Here is a 14,980-nt window from a genome sequence, read left to right as displayed (position 1 = left end):
TTTACGAAGACAGACAAATCCGTTTACAGTTCATTTTTTTTACATTTCTTCCTTGAGTCATATTGAGTGTTTGCCTGTTAAAATTAAGAAAACAAGGTCAACCTGAAGACGATAAATGAAATTTATTGAAGATTGAAGATTGGACAATTGATGATTATTAAAGAGATAACGTGTTGCGTAATTGAAAATGAATTTGCATTAAAAGAAACACAAGTCTAGGACCGGTATATGAATATATGAACAGTACAGGCTATGACCAGGTTTAACTGGCAGGAGGCCAGTTCCGACAGCGCCTCCTGTCATTTTAACCTCTTTTGCCCTTAAACTAAAAAACTCTGATAATGCACACTTAAGGGTGTGTTGCAGTACTAATACACCTGCCGTATTATCATTACAATGGCACATGAAACAATAAATACAACTTGTCGGTCAAAAAAAAAGTTCCGCCCGAAAATAATTCACTTACCGCACTCAAAAACAGCTTTGCGGCTTTAACTCCCAAACGGCACGATATAAAAAAGAAATGTTTTCGCGGGTATGGTAGGCATTGCGTGCTGTACGTGCTAATGAAATTTGACGTACATGACGTGAGTGGTTTTCAAGGAAATCTCAGTTTCATCCGTCCCTCGTTTCAATCGTCCCGGCTCTGGTAATACCAAACTCTGCTACTTCGCTTTGCTTCGTAGACAGAGTCTGGCATGGCATAATTGAAAAGCGTTTTCTTTCTCGCGGGGGGGGCGCTTGTCTGAAGTTTAAAATCATTGGTTACCCGTAAGCCAATCGCATAACGTTTGGTTATGGCGTGTGTTATGCGCATGCTCAGCCGCATCTAACTTCCACTGTAAACACATGTATGATGCGAAAACAAAACCATCGAGCGAAATACCGGAGTGAACATGGCTGTGAACGACTTTTGCAGATTATGTGAAGTAAATCTACGCATCCACGGTAAAATCAGCGTCTACGTCACGGCTCTCAGCCCGCCCTCTGTTCGTTGATTGGCCGGCGGTCGCTATCTCAGACTGAGTACAGAAGCGAAATGAAATTGAGCGGAAGTACGAAGTCTGACGTAGTCAAGCTACTCCCCTACACCCCAAAACAACAACAACCAAAACCAATTTAAATAAATAAAATACTCATTTGAGAGTGCAGGTTCAATGAACAACGTCATGACTTTGTTTCCATATGTTTTCGTTTTTAGGTTATCCAACTGCGCTTTCGGTGACACCTGCGGTGAATACCTGGCATCAGTTCTCAGTTGTCAGTCCGTATCTGTTGAACTGGACCTTAGCAGAAACAACATCAGCCAGGAGATGGAGCAATTTCTGAGCTCTATATCAAACATCAATCTTTTGTTCTAGTGTAAATGCAAGTGTAGTTTCACAGATCAATTAGAAAGTTTAGGATTTTCAGTACCCTATGTATACTGTAGATATTAATGTAACGGGTGGTGGTGGTGGTGGTGGTGGTGGTGGGGGGGGGGGTAAATACATGAAAAACAGAAGACAAAAAGTGTTCATGAAATGGAATAGAATGTAAAAAGACTTACATTGAATTAGAAGACATAATAAAGTACAAATATGCTGCAGTTTGTGCTTAAGTAATTGTCTCAGCAATACTTCATTGTTCATTGTGTAGTGAGTGATTGCCGTGGCAAGCGTGACCTCACTAAGGAACTCGAGAGGTGTGTCTCTCATAGTCAGCACATCGGGAAAGCTGAACAATCACTGCAAAGATCTTACAGAGATGCACTCGTTCAGAGAGTTGATAAACAGAGAGGGACAGAAGCATGAGGTTCGCTAAAGAGAAGCCAGAGAGAGTACAGACAGAGAGATGATTGTGCCAGACACTATGTGCTGCGGGCATTTGGCTTGTTCATGGATGTACAGAGAGGAAGAAAGAAGAAAATAGGACACAGCTCAAAGTTAGGAATTCAAACAGGCAAAGGACATTACTGAAAGACTAAATCAAGATGACGAAAACGATCCTGCAACTTACTGGCAAGTTACTATTTTTGTTGTTTAACTAGTTGAAAGACTTTGTATTTTTGTTCTTTGTAATTGATTCTAAGATGTGCATTATAACTTTTCAATAAAAGCTGTGTTTTGATTTATTATCATTTGTTGTGTTGTTAAGAGATGTCAGAAGATTTGTTTTGCCAAGATTAGGTCTCGTGTTTTTCATGTGTTGGAAACGTAAGGAACAGTTCACACACACACACACAAAAAAATTTACTCACCCTCATGTTGTTCAAAGACCCATCTGACCTTTTTCTTCTGTGAAACACTATGAGTAACAACTTAGATTAGGTTTTTTTTTTTCTCATGCAAATATTGTATAGAGCACAAGTCATATGGATCACTTATTCTTATAAGGTGTTTTCATGGAGTTTTCCCACTTAAGTGCATTTTTAAAGGGGTCATTGAACTGCATTGTTTTATCATTTTATAATGTTTCCTGTGGTGCACTTACAGTATAATGTTAGAATGATTTTTCCATCAAAAATGGTCATACTTTTTCATTTTCATATTTCCTACTCTGATTTTAGCCTCTGATTTGAACTGTTTGAAGGGCCGTGTCTGCTGTGAGACTTCAATGTAAACGCCCTGCTGTGATTGGCTGACATCTTTGCATATGCAATAAGTACTACATGTGGAACACTCTCGAAAACTTTTAGCACGTTTTTACTATTACAGCTCTCAAGGTTAACTAATCGTGAAAAGTGTTGATTATAGCATTATATTTCGATCTATATCTTTATATTTAGATGGAGGCATTAAAGGTTGCAGTGATGAGCATGTAGTCGATCACAGACATGTTGAGTGCATGAATGCAGTGATCTCATCATTGCAACTCAATTTCTGCACTCTTGCGAATGCTTAATGTTTAAGAGATTAATTTATTATAACGGGAGTTTTGGCAAGAGTCCGCGGTGTTTGACAGCTCCAGCGATTGTTAAGGGATATATATATATATATATATATATATATATATATATATATATATATATATATATATATATATATTTAAGTCACAGTTTAAATAACAGATTATATTCATCCTACTAAGATAAATAATGTGAAGATGAACATTTAGTCACTGGTTTGATTTACTGACACATAGACAAAGAACATTTGACTACATGAATTATTACATATCAGAAATATAAATTGCCGAAATTGCGACTGATTTACCAGAAGAATCCTTTTGATTTACCAGGAACCCTTTTGATTTAAGAATCCTCAGTGAAATGTACCGAATACAAATAAATAATGCTCAAATAAGACATTCACATTGTTGAAAATGAATAACCACATTTCTAGCATAGGATCCTTTGGAAGGTAATGTTACTTTAAATGGACTGATCCTGCATCTTTCTTCTCTCCTCGTCATCTCACTAACACGCCAGTGGGCGGAGCCAAATCTGCAATGATGAAATAGATGTTGATTTTCTTCTGCAGAATGTGCCTGTTAGATAGGCACATTCCACAAGTCATTCGCTGGGCTTGGTAACAATAAAAGCTGATTTTGGACCAACAACATGAGAGCGAGTAAATGATGCCAGAGCTTTACTTTTTGTGTGTGTGTGAACTGTTCCTTTAACAGACTAAAGTTTTGTGTTTAGACAGAGTTGAGTCTGTCTGTTGTCATAGTAGCAGTGTTTGTATATAATTTCACACTTCTGCTGATCATTACAGATGTTTCATTGCATTCTCAATCACAAACTGGATTTAAGAGCATATAAATGTGTGTCACGGTCCAATCTGCTGTCACAGCTGTGCTTGACTCATCAGAGAGTACCAAATGTGTTTCTCCAGTAAAAGTATGAAGTACTCCTTTTCAATTTTACTTAATGCTCGAGTACTTTATTTTAATGCAATTAAGTAAAAAGTACTGATTGATGACTTTGTCATACATTGATAACTACTGATAATTATTGATAATTCAAATGTGCAAACAAGTAAAAATAACAAAATATACTATATAGTATATAAAAGAGGAAAAACAAAGTGTATAAATGTGTTGACAAATATAAACACAATATTAAAAAAAAGATGTCACATAGGACAAAACGTATTAACATTTTAAAAGAACGCTATGCAAACATATTTTTTTAGAAACTACGGCAGAGAAAATGCCTTGTCATGAATTTGCATTATTTAAACAAATTAGTCCATTTAAGGTTGTGGGTTGGTTTTACTATCTTACTATTCAAGTGACATGATTCAGATAGTCAAAGATAAGCAAGACACAGCCATCTTCTAACCGTAAATATACTGGGAACTATATTCTCAGAAGGCGAAGCACTGCTACTTGGGCGGAGTGATTTGCTCGCAGCGCCTGATAAGCCCTGTGGTGAGGAGCAGAGAGTTCGCTCAGAGTTGGAGTAAATCACTCCGCAGAAGTAGCAGTGCTTCGCCTTCTGAGAATATAGTTCCCAGTATGTATACGGTAGAAGATGGCTGTGTCTCATGTGACCTTGTTATTTGTACACTGTGACAAATCACAATATGTAAATAGGAAAATGTTGGTGTTATTTTGTCACTTATTGGGAGCAGTATGCTAGCTGGAGCCATTTACCTCCACACTGTAAAATATTTCCAGGATTTCACAATATATAACTGTAATATTTCACAGGTAATTACATTATTACCACTTCACAGGCTTTAACTGTGATATTTCACAATATAATACCGTATTTAGACTTTTACTGTGAAAATAATGCAGGCGCGGGGCTTTTACAAGAAACTACTGTGAATTCCTTCATTTTCGCGCTGCAACTGCGTCATCTGAGCTCCCCGGAGCTCCCTGGCCTGATCTCCTCCATGGTCTCACTCGACGGATTCAGTGCGGTAAGTGTTTAATTTCAAACTTTGTCAATTTGATGACTGTTTTTAATATGAAATTGCATGTTATTTAAAAGTATTAACCAAATTAGCGTTAGTTAAGTTCTGTTTCATGTTTTTGTAACTTAGCTGGAGCAGATTCGCGTCTAGGTTTGAGCGCGCAAATTTGAATGATCAAACGTTGGTTGTGTTAATAAGTGTATTAGTAGTACCGTATTAAGTTATTAACTGTGAGGCTTCACGTTAGCTACACCGTCAAAATTGAACTTTAGCTTTGCTTAATTAAGCTTGCTTAATGCTTTTCTTAGTTAACGTTCGTTACTCTAACAGCGTTCTCTCTTTTCCCACAGCATTTTTCTACCACTGGGAAATAAAGTTATAAGGTAAGCTGTGGCCTTAATGTGTGTATTATGACAGTTATGATCAACTAGATACATTATAGTGTTGTGGATTTGTGCAAAGGTGGAATAAATTAATCTCAAATTAGTAACGTTAGCTAGCTGGGCGTCGTCCATATTTTTCTGCCGTGTGTGAAACGGAGCAGCCGTTGTCTGTCTCGTCAACAGAAAAAATAAAGTGCATTTTATTATAAAAAAGATATAGGAAAATAAATGTGTTTATCACTGAATTAGTGGAGCTTCGTTAGCTGTGCTATTCTAAAGTAAAACAGGTCGACATCTGGAGATATTAGGAGCCATTTTGTCTGTGAACGGGTAATAATTCTAGGAGGAAGAGTGCAAGCAGAAACAGCCACATGGAGATGGACTGGCAACAGGCTCTTCCTCCATCCTCTGCAAACAGTACGTGTAAATGATGTAAATTGTTGTGTGCAAATGCATTGCCTGGGTAAATCACACACATCTAACTTACTTTGTTGCAGGACTATTCTTGACTGTGTGTTTGTGATGTAAATGTTTTTTCAGTTGCTGTTAAGTTATTTAAATGGTTGCTGTTTAATTGAATCCAAGTAATGTCACCTTGTTAAAACTGAGCTAACTTTAGTTTTGCTCAGTACTGCAACAGCAGTGACCCACTGAAGGTGATGACTGGGAACTGAAACCTTTTTAATCCCACTTGAATTAAACTAACATCTTTCTTCTCTGTCTTTTTGTTTATATGTGCTTCTTGGGCATCAACCCAGAGACAGGTACAAAATCAAAGAGGCAGAGAGGACACATAAACCAGCAAGTCTGTACACTGATCAGGAAGCTCATTGACTTTGAATGGATGTCAGTCTAATGTAAGTTGTGTTCCAACTTCAGAACAGACTAACAAAACACTGTCTCTGTTTTAAGCTAGAATTAGTTATGCAGTAAGATGTTTACTTAAGCTATTAAAGGGTTAGTTCACTCAAAAATGTAAAGTCTCTCATTAATTACACTCCCTCATGATGTTCCAAACACATAAGAATTTTGTTCAACACAAATTAAGATAATTTTAAGAAGTCCGAGAGCTTTCTGATCCCGCTTATAGACTGCAATGTTATAACCGCTTTCAAGCCCCAGAAAGGTAGTAAAAACATTGTTAAAATAGTCCACGTGACTACAGTGGTTCAACCTTATTGCTATGATGCGACGAGAATACTTTTTGTACGTTCCGCACTATTAAGTATTTTTGCATCGCTTCATAACATTAAGGTTGAACCACTGTAGTCACATGGACTATTTTAACAATCTTCACTACCTTTCCGGGCCTTGAAAGTGGTAATAAAATTGCTGTCCATGGAGGAGTCAGAAAATATCTTAATTTGTGTTCCAAAGATGAACGAAGGGCTAACGTGTTTGGAATGAGGGTGGGGTTTTGGGTAAACTATCCCTTTAATCTGTTCTACGAGTTTAGGCAGGCTGCAAAATGTCTAAAATTCATTGTTCTTACGTTTATTTGAATTAAACATGCCTTTTCAATGATATAGGTTATTGATAGGTTAGAATAAAAACGTCAAATTTACAGACGTACTTTACAATAGTTTTAAGTGTAAATTTACATCACATTACTGGCTTACTGAGTTGCATTACTATGTACGCATGTCATGTAATTTTTGCTTAACCTCAATCATGTTACTTTCAGAGTCCTCTGGTTTGTTGATTTAATATTAATTGATATAGTACTATTCACATGATTTATCTGATTTATCATGAGTTTTACAATTGTAATTTCTTAAATTGTACACATTTTAGGATTAGTTTTACAATGCGAGTACCATACTTGCAGGTACTTGCACCACAGAGTAACTTAAACTTTTTGTCTTTCTTATCTTTTGTAGATAGTGGACAGAACCCATACTATGGAGGTGCCAGCTGCAAGGGAAGGAGCGAGACACCTGCAACCCTCTCTTTTCCCACCTTTTTGTCTTTTCTTCCCTCTCTCACTCTCTCTTCTCTCTCTCCTTCTTTCTCTTTTCAGCTCCTACGTTGTGAAGTACCATTATCACATAGTAAACACATGCACAGTGCACACACATAGACACACATTCCTGTTACCCAGTGTTAATTCCTGTTATTAAATTGTATTTTTCAAGTACCATTATCACATAATGGTAAACACATTCACACACATATTGACAGACATTCATGTTACCCAGTGTTCATTCATGTTACACAGTGTTTATTCCTGTTATTAAAATGTATTTTTCTTCTAAAAAAATAAAAGTTAAACCATTGTTTTTATCAGTTTTGTTTGGTCCATCATTTATGCTAAATCACAGTATAGACATGGTTAAATACAGTAATTCTACAGCAGCTTACTGTTAAATTACAGTAATATGATAGACTAACTGTAATTGCACAGTAAAATACAGTAATTATACAGCAGCTTACTGCTAAATCACAGTAATATGACGGCATAGTTATTGTGAAGTCACAGTAAACAGCTGTCATTTCACAATTATTTACTGTAAAAATGATACGGTAACTTACTGTGAAAGTCATGCAAATTATTAACCTGCAATTTATTGTAAATTTACAGTGAAATAATTAACAGTGGTCTTTGTGCTAAGCTAGGCTAGCGGTGGGTGCGTCAGACAGAGTTACGGCACACACAGAGATGAAAAGGGTATGTACAGACTTATCTAACTCTGGGGGATACGGTGAATAAGGTGACTAAGCTAAAGTCCCAAAAAGTCAGCATGTTCCTTTAAAAGATTTACAAATTTACATTTTTCTTCTGATAATTAAGATTCACAAAGATTTTTTAAATATCAAAAGCTTTGTTAAACATTTTAATGTTTTTTTTAATGTATGCATAAAATCAATCTGCCAATGAAAACAAGTCTTAATAGCTTTTTAATGCAATAAACATTTATTTTAATAAATAGGGTACAATGGGGCTAAAGGCACACCTTAAGACACTTTTCATGTGTCACGAGTTTCTGGATACAAATAGCTCAAGAAGACTACAACAAAATAGTCTTAATTCAATAATTCACAGGAGATGGGGTATAAACATGAGGGAACATCCACTTTACAGGTGAGACAGGACAAAGAGAATGACAGGACAGAGAGGATGGAGATGGAGACCCAGGTGGAGCTGACCAAAGAGCCTACATGACACTGCTGGCACTGGAGACTGAGGTGGAGTCACGGCGACCGATCCAAGGTGGAACACAGGAACCTGAAGACTGAAGACGAAGGAGAAGCCAGGGGGAAGGCAGAGCCAGATGGAAGGTGGGACGAGGGAGCACGGTGGAGTCGTAAGGCTGAAGGTTTCTGGTGTAGACGAGGGTGGAGCCATGGTAAAGAATGCGTTGACAGGCCGTGGTGGAGTGTTGGGTTCAGAAGCTGGAGGCGGAGCCAGGGATCCTCTGGACTAGGTGGAGCTGGTGGCCTGAAGAACTGAAGCAGATCCACACAGTTCAGTGCAGGGGATGAAGAGGGGCTGAAGGGTACCAGAGGAAGGGTTGAGGAACTGGCTGTTAGACCAGGTGGGAGAGGGAGGCTGGGAGGATCACAGGAGATTCAAGGATGGACAGAACCAGCGGTGAAACTGGAGAGTCAGGGCTGGGCAGAACCAGCAGGAAAACCAGAAGCTCAGGGATGGACTGAACTAGCGGGGAAACTGGAGAGTCAGGGCTGGGCAGAACCAGCAGGAAAACCGGAAGTTCAGGAAAAGACAGAACCAGCAGTGAAACTGGAGAGTCAGGGCTGGGCAGAACCAGCAGGAAAACCGGAAGTTCAGGAAAAGACAGAACCAGCAGTGAAACTGGAGAGTCAGGGCTGGGCAGAACCAGCAGGAAAACCAGTAGTTCAGGGATGGACAGAACCAGCGGTGAAACTGGAGAGTCAGGGCTGGGCAGAACCAGCAGGAAAACCAGAAGCTCAGGGATGGACAGAACCAGCAGTGAAATTGGAGAGTCAGGGCTGGGCAGAACCAGCAGGAAAACCGGAAGTTCAGGGATGGACAGAACCAGCAGTGAAACTGGAGAGTCAGGGCTGGGCAGAACCAGCAGGAAAACCAGTAGTTCAGGGATGGACAGAACCAGCGGTGAAACTGGAGAGTCAGGGCTGGGCAGAACCAGCAGGAAAACCAGAAGTTCAGAGATGGACAGAACCAGCGGTGAAACTGGAGAGTCAGGGCTGGGCAAAACCAGCGGGGTCTGGAGAAATAGGGGTAATACATCTATACAAAGACCTCCCAAAATACAAAAACTGTTCCCAAGGCCATAGCATTCCCATCCACCGCAGTGGGGTTGTGGGCAGGGCTTTCCTCCCAGCCCTCGTACTCCACTAATCCTCCATCGTCAATACACACATATATGGTCAGACACACCTTATGGTTCAAGCTCCGGGCAACAACTCCTGTCCTCTCTTCAGGCTTATCGATCACGGCAGGCTGTAGTCCACTGGCTCTCGGATCTCCATCGTGCCGGTCGGTGGCGGATGGCTGGTCTCTGGATGTGGAGTGGGGCTGGTATCGTCCTCAGCTGAGACAGTGGTGAATGGGGAGTTGTTAACCAGCACCCACGCCACAAATGCAGCAAAGTCTTCCCTTGGACCATCCACTAGAAGGCGTGCCTTGGACCGCTCGCTCAGGTTGGTGTGAAAAAATACACAGAGCAAGTGGTCCGGGTACTGTGTCTGGCACACAAGCATAAAGTCCCAAGTCTGGTCTTCCAGCAGACAGTCTCCCTGCTCCAGGCACAGCAGGAATGTCCATGACAAAAAAAAGGGAACAAAAAAGGAAGAAAAAAAAAAACACCACAATTTTTTTTTTTTTTTTTTATCTGTTACAGTCTATCTTATCCCTGTTATGAGTGGCTGGATGTAAGTAGCTCACAAAGACAAAGCGCACAAAGAAATTGTCTTTACTTCAATAATCCAGAGGAAACACATCCACTTTACAGATGTGACAAGTCAAAGAACTGAACAAAATAGGGAGTAATTAAACAGGAACTAAACGAGGGAACTAATGAGATAATTGATGAACACGAGGTGAACTAAATGACTAATCAAACACACTTTATTTACCTTGAACAAAACTGAAAATCATTAATAGACCTTTGTCTCAAAATATATTAAATAATTTGAGTGATTCGTATTTGCTACTTAAATCTACACCATTTAAAAAAAAAACATCAAATTAGTGCAGAATCAACTTTCCGCTGCTGTCCAAGATCACGTCAGGGATCAGACGGATCCCAAAAGCGGATGTTTTGAAAGTGCTGCGGCAAGTTTTTGTGCCATTTAGTGGTTTAGAGGAAAATTAAATCAAAGCTGCCTTTTACCCTACCCAACTTTAGCCCTGTTGTACCCTATATCTTATTTTAAGGATTCTTGGATATCACTGGAAAACAAGACTAAATACATTTTTCAGCATTAACAGAGTAATTTGGTAGGATTTTGCAGCGTTTTGTACTCAAGTTTCTCTGTGATGTTGTAGCTCTGGAATGAGCTGGATCAGAGCCTCAGACCAATTACCATATCATCATTCAGAGAGGTCTGTAAAATCACTCCTGCTACATGCCATGCATCTGTCAAAACACACACAGTCCTGCAAGAGTTCAGAGTTTATTTGTGCATATTTGTGTATGAACACACTGTTTGGGTAATGCATGCCCGTGCACTTCTGAATTTGTTAGGACACATCGTGTGATCTTATTTGTATACTTGGCAGGGATACAGTGAGATGTATAATCACTATCAATTACTCATGCAGTTGTTTTCCCATTGAAAACACGTGCTGAGAAGCTGTGCAGTCTGTTTTTGTCTCTTTCAAGACTGGACTTGCAGTTTTTCCTTTTCAAGAGTCTCAGTATTGTGTTTTCATTTCTGTTATTTAGCATGTCCACATGCCTTTGGTAAGTTTCCCCTTAGGATCTGATATCTCTTTTAGTACGGTAGGTGTTTAAATTTGATAAAATTATAATTTTTTTTCCTAATATGATGCAATAAAAAGCAAATAATAATGGTTGATTGATGTACATAACGTATGTACATAACATCTGCATTTTACTAATTTAATTCACTTCTTTTTTTTTAATTACTAATAATATCAGTGTGTGGGTGGTCAGCAGACAATCAAAACAATAAAGTGACCTGTTATGAAGTTCAAAAACAGCATTCATTAAGAGGTCATTAATCATCCTCTTCTACTTCATGTGGAACAGTTGATTATTGCGTAATAGTGACATCTCTGAATCCTTATATAAATATACTGGCTTGAGTACCAGCAGGCTAAAGGAAGAGTTCAAACAAAAATGAAAATTCTTTCTTGAGGTGAACATTTTGATTCATTGTTTTTTTACTCCCTTGCTCTTCTATTTTTCTCACTTAGGTCTAAGGATGTGGACAATGGTGGGTGTGATCTGTCTCTCTCAGTGCATTATGGGACAGCAGCTGGAGGCCAGGTTCAAAGGAGCCCTGCCTCAATTCATTTGCAGCATTCCAGGGATGCCAGGGGCACTAGGAAAGTCTGGCCCCCCTGGGCCTCCTGGGGAGGATGGCCATGTCGGAATCCCTGGAAGAGATGGGAGGGATGGACGGAAAGGAGAAAAGGGAGAAAAAGGAGATCCAGGTAGAGTTCTCATTGAATCCAGTTCTCATTCAATGGTGTCAATGTAGGCAGATCAGTAATATTGTTGAATATTAAGTGTCCCCAACAAAGCAAGCCAAAAGCCAAAGGCGACAGTGGCAAGGAACCAAAACTCCCATCAGGCAGCATTACAGGTCAGAAGTCAGATTGGATCAGAACTTTCAGAATATTTATCTGGTTTCATCTGGTTGAAGATCGGAGTCATCACGGAGACTTTGTTGAGGATCAGTGCCGATGGCTGTCGTGTCGATGAAGCCTTCACAGAGGAGAGTCTAGTTGACACAACCTCTGCTGACACTTCTGGGATTGGTTGTGGTTGTGGTTGTGTCTAGGTGCAGGTCCTCCATCCGATCTGGATACGGCCCGGATCCGGCTGACTAAACCTCAGGATAAACAGAGAGACTAGCATAGATGCCATTCTTCTTATGATGTAACGAGTACATTGTGTGTTAGTGGAAGTGTTCCCGGTTCTGACAGACCTAATTTATGCAGCTTAATTGATGAGTAGTCATCCAAATCTGCTCCTGGTGAGCTACTGTCCTGCAGAGTTCAGCTTCAACCCCAATCTAACACACCTGAACCAGCTAATCAAGGTGTTCAGACTTACATGGAAATTGCAGGCAGGTGTGTCGGAGCAGGGTTGGATCTGAAGTCTGCAAGGAAGGTAGCCCTCCTGGAGCAGGGTTAGAGATCCCTTATCTAGGGTATGGATTTATCCCAAAAATTCAGCATCTTTAAGAGGACTGTGTTTGTTTCAGGGCCCAGAGGTCGATTCGGGCCAGTGGGAAAACTTGGAGATCGTGGGGAGAGAGGTTTCATTGGGAAACGTGGACCTGAGGGTGATCCTGGAGATTTAGGGCCTCCTGGTTCTGCAGGACGTCGTGGATATAAGGGTGACAAGGGCCAACGTGGCCCTCCGGGAGAACCAGGTGTCTGCAGATGTGGAAGTTTGGTTCCCAAATCCGCTTTCTCAGTAGGCATCACCAGTAGCTACCCCACCGAACAATTCCCTATCAAGTTCAACAAAGTCCTGTTTAATGAAGGTGGCCACTATAACCCCGAGACGGGAAAATTCATCTGTGCATACCCAGGAATATACTACTTCTCTTATGACATAACTCTGGCCGACAAGCATCTGGCCATTGGGCTTGTCCAGAACGGAGAGTACCGGATAAAGACTTTTGATGCCAACACCGGAAACCATGACGTAGCGTCTGGCTCAACCGTGATGTTTCTCAACCCAGAGGATGAGGTATGGCTGGAGATCTTCTACAAGGACCAGAACGGCCTGTTTGCTGACCCCGGCTGGGCTGACAGTCTGTTCTCTGGGTTTTTACTTTATGCAGATACAAACTATATGGATACATTGGCGGAGGACTACAAATAGCAGCTACGGTAACATCAATAAATAGTGCTACCTACAGTCCATTCCTGTCTGTGACCCTGTATTGGGTCATGCTGTTTTTTTCATGAACGCTGCATTTACAGACACTGTTTCAATTTATAAAAAGCAGTTAAGTTAACAAAAAAAAAGTACAAAACTCAAGAACCCTGAATTCTGTTCTGTCAGCTGTTTTTGCACGGAAGAACATCTGACTTGCTGAAAGTCACCATGTATATTGTTGTTGTATACATAATGTATATTGATGACACGAAATACATTATGATGGAAATGATGATGTTACCGATTATACAAAGAAGGATGAGATCTTTTTTTGACACTCTATACTTATAATTGATCTGTGTGAAATCACAGTCAATCACGCAGTTATGATCACTTAAAGGGATACTCCACTTTTTTTGGAAATAGGCTAATTTTACAACTCCCCCAGAGTTAAACAGTTGAGTTTTACCGTTTTCGAATCCATTCAGCTGAGTTTCTGATATTTAGAAGAATATCAGTAACCAGACAGTTTCTGGTCTCATTGACTTCCATAGTAGGAAAAAATATATATACTATGGAAGTCAATGAGACCAGAAACTGTCTGGTTACTGATATTCTTCTAAATATCGGAAACTCGGAAACGGTAAAACTCAACTGTTTAACTCTGGGGGAGTTGTAAAATGAGCCTATTTCCCAAAAAACTGGAGTATCCCTTTAATGTCGCACTTTTTGAACCCATCCCTAAGACTCTAATGCTAATGGTTTCAAATGGGGATTTTACCATTTTTAGGCTGGTTTTTAACTTTCCCCATATTTTGTCTATTCTGTATATGGCCCACAGCATATTCAAATTCATGTAAATCTCACTTAAAATATTTGTATATATATTTTAAGTGTTGATTATATGTCCAAGTTCTTTTTATTAATATTAATATTTACTCACTAAATATACAAAAGAAAGTTGATGCGAAATATTCATTCCCTTGAATTTTATTAATTTTAACCTTCCCTTTGCGAAGTGTTCATGTGAAATATTACATGTGTATATTATAAATGTACAAAGAGTATATATTGTTTAATTTGCTGACCAATACACCATTGCTGACTATAATGACATTGTTTGGCATGTTCAGCTAATGCTACATTATTTATTTGCTATGAATTTGTGAGTCAAATAAATCCAAATATTTGAACAGAAACTCCCATGGTTTTATTGTGTCGATGAGTCACTTGTATCTTTAATTCAGTTCAATTTGTCATGGGAGAGTTCATCTGTTGTCAGAGAAAACTGCTCAACCATCTGGACTGTTCAGAGACCTTGACCTGAACAAAAGGATCTAATGGTGTTAGAGTTATATAATATTTGTTTTGAATATGCTGGAGATAAAAAAAATAAAAAATAAACTATTTTTTAAATCTGTTTATAAAAATATTAAATAATCAAACATTTGTTTCAAGGTTGATTTCAAAGATCAAATTTTAATAAATGGGATGATTGGACCAGTGTATCCGGCCTTTAATTCTGCTTGTATGTGCATGTTAGTGTGTAATTATTCTCCATATGACACCGACTAGAAATAGTGAGAAAATGTGTTATGGCCAGACAGATGATTTTTGGCATTAAAACGTTTTATATTTTATATATTACACTAAATATCAGTGTATTTTATTACTGCCTTCATATGAGTAATGCAAAGGTAGTGTTTTACATTTGGGGAAAAAA

At 39.2% G+C, this 14,980-nt stretch overlaps 1 protein-coding gene across 4 annotated transcripts; it reads left to right on the top strand.

Annotated features, from left to right (window-relative positions):
- Positions 1 to 1,627: 1,627 nt before the first annotated feature.
- On the top strand, positions 1,628 to 14,453 carry c1qtnf7 (C1q and TNF related 7). 4 transcript variants are annotated; one of them, XR_013818950.1, is made up of 4 exons: positions 1,628 to 2,000; positions 11,616 to 11,855; positions 12,632 to 13,640; positions 13,965 to 14,453. XR_013818950.1 is itself a non-coding variant. In XM_079848502.1 (3 exons), exons 1-3 carry the CDS (start codon positions 1,973 to 1,975, stop codon positions 13,258 to 13,260), a joined length of 897 nt encoding a protein of 298 aa, XP_079704628.1. In that variant the 5' UTR covers positions 1,628 to 1,972; the 3' UTR covers positions 13,261 to 14,453. The 4 variants fall into 4 exon arrangements, 3 of the variants coding, with proteins under 3 accessions (XP_079704628.1, XP_079704630.1, XP_079704629.1); XM_079848502.1 differs by having other exon boundaries at positions 12,632 to 14,453; XM_079848504.1 differs by lacking the exon at positions 1,628 to 2,000 and adding an exon at positions 10,427 to 10,508 and having other exon boundaries at positions 12,632 to 14,442.
- The last annotated feature ends 527 nt before the right edge of the window (positions 14,454 to 14,980 follow it).

This window comes from Squalius cephalus (genome assembly GCF_949319135.1).
Source record: "Squalius cephalus genome assembly, chromosome: 18".
Lineage (NCBI taxonomy): Eukaryota > Metazoa > Chordata > Actinopteri > Cypriniformes > Leuciscidae > Squalius > Squalius cephalus.
This window is presented reverse-complemented; position numbering and strand designations above follow the sequence as displayed.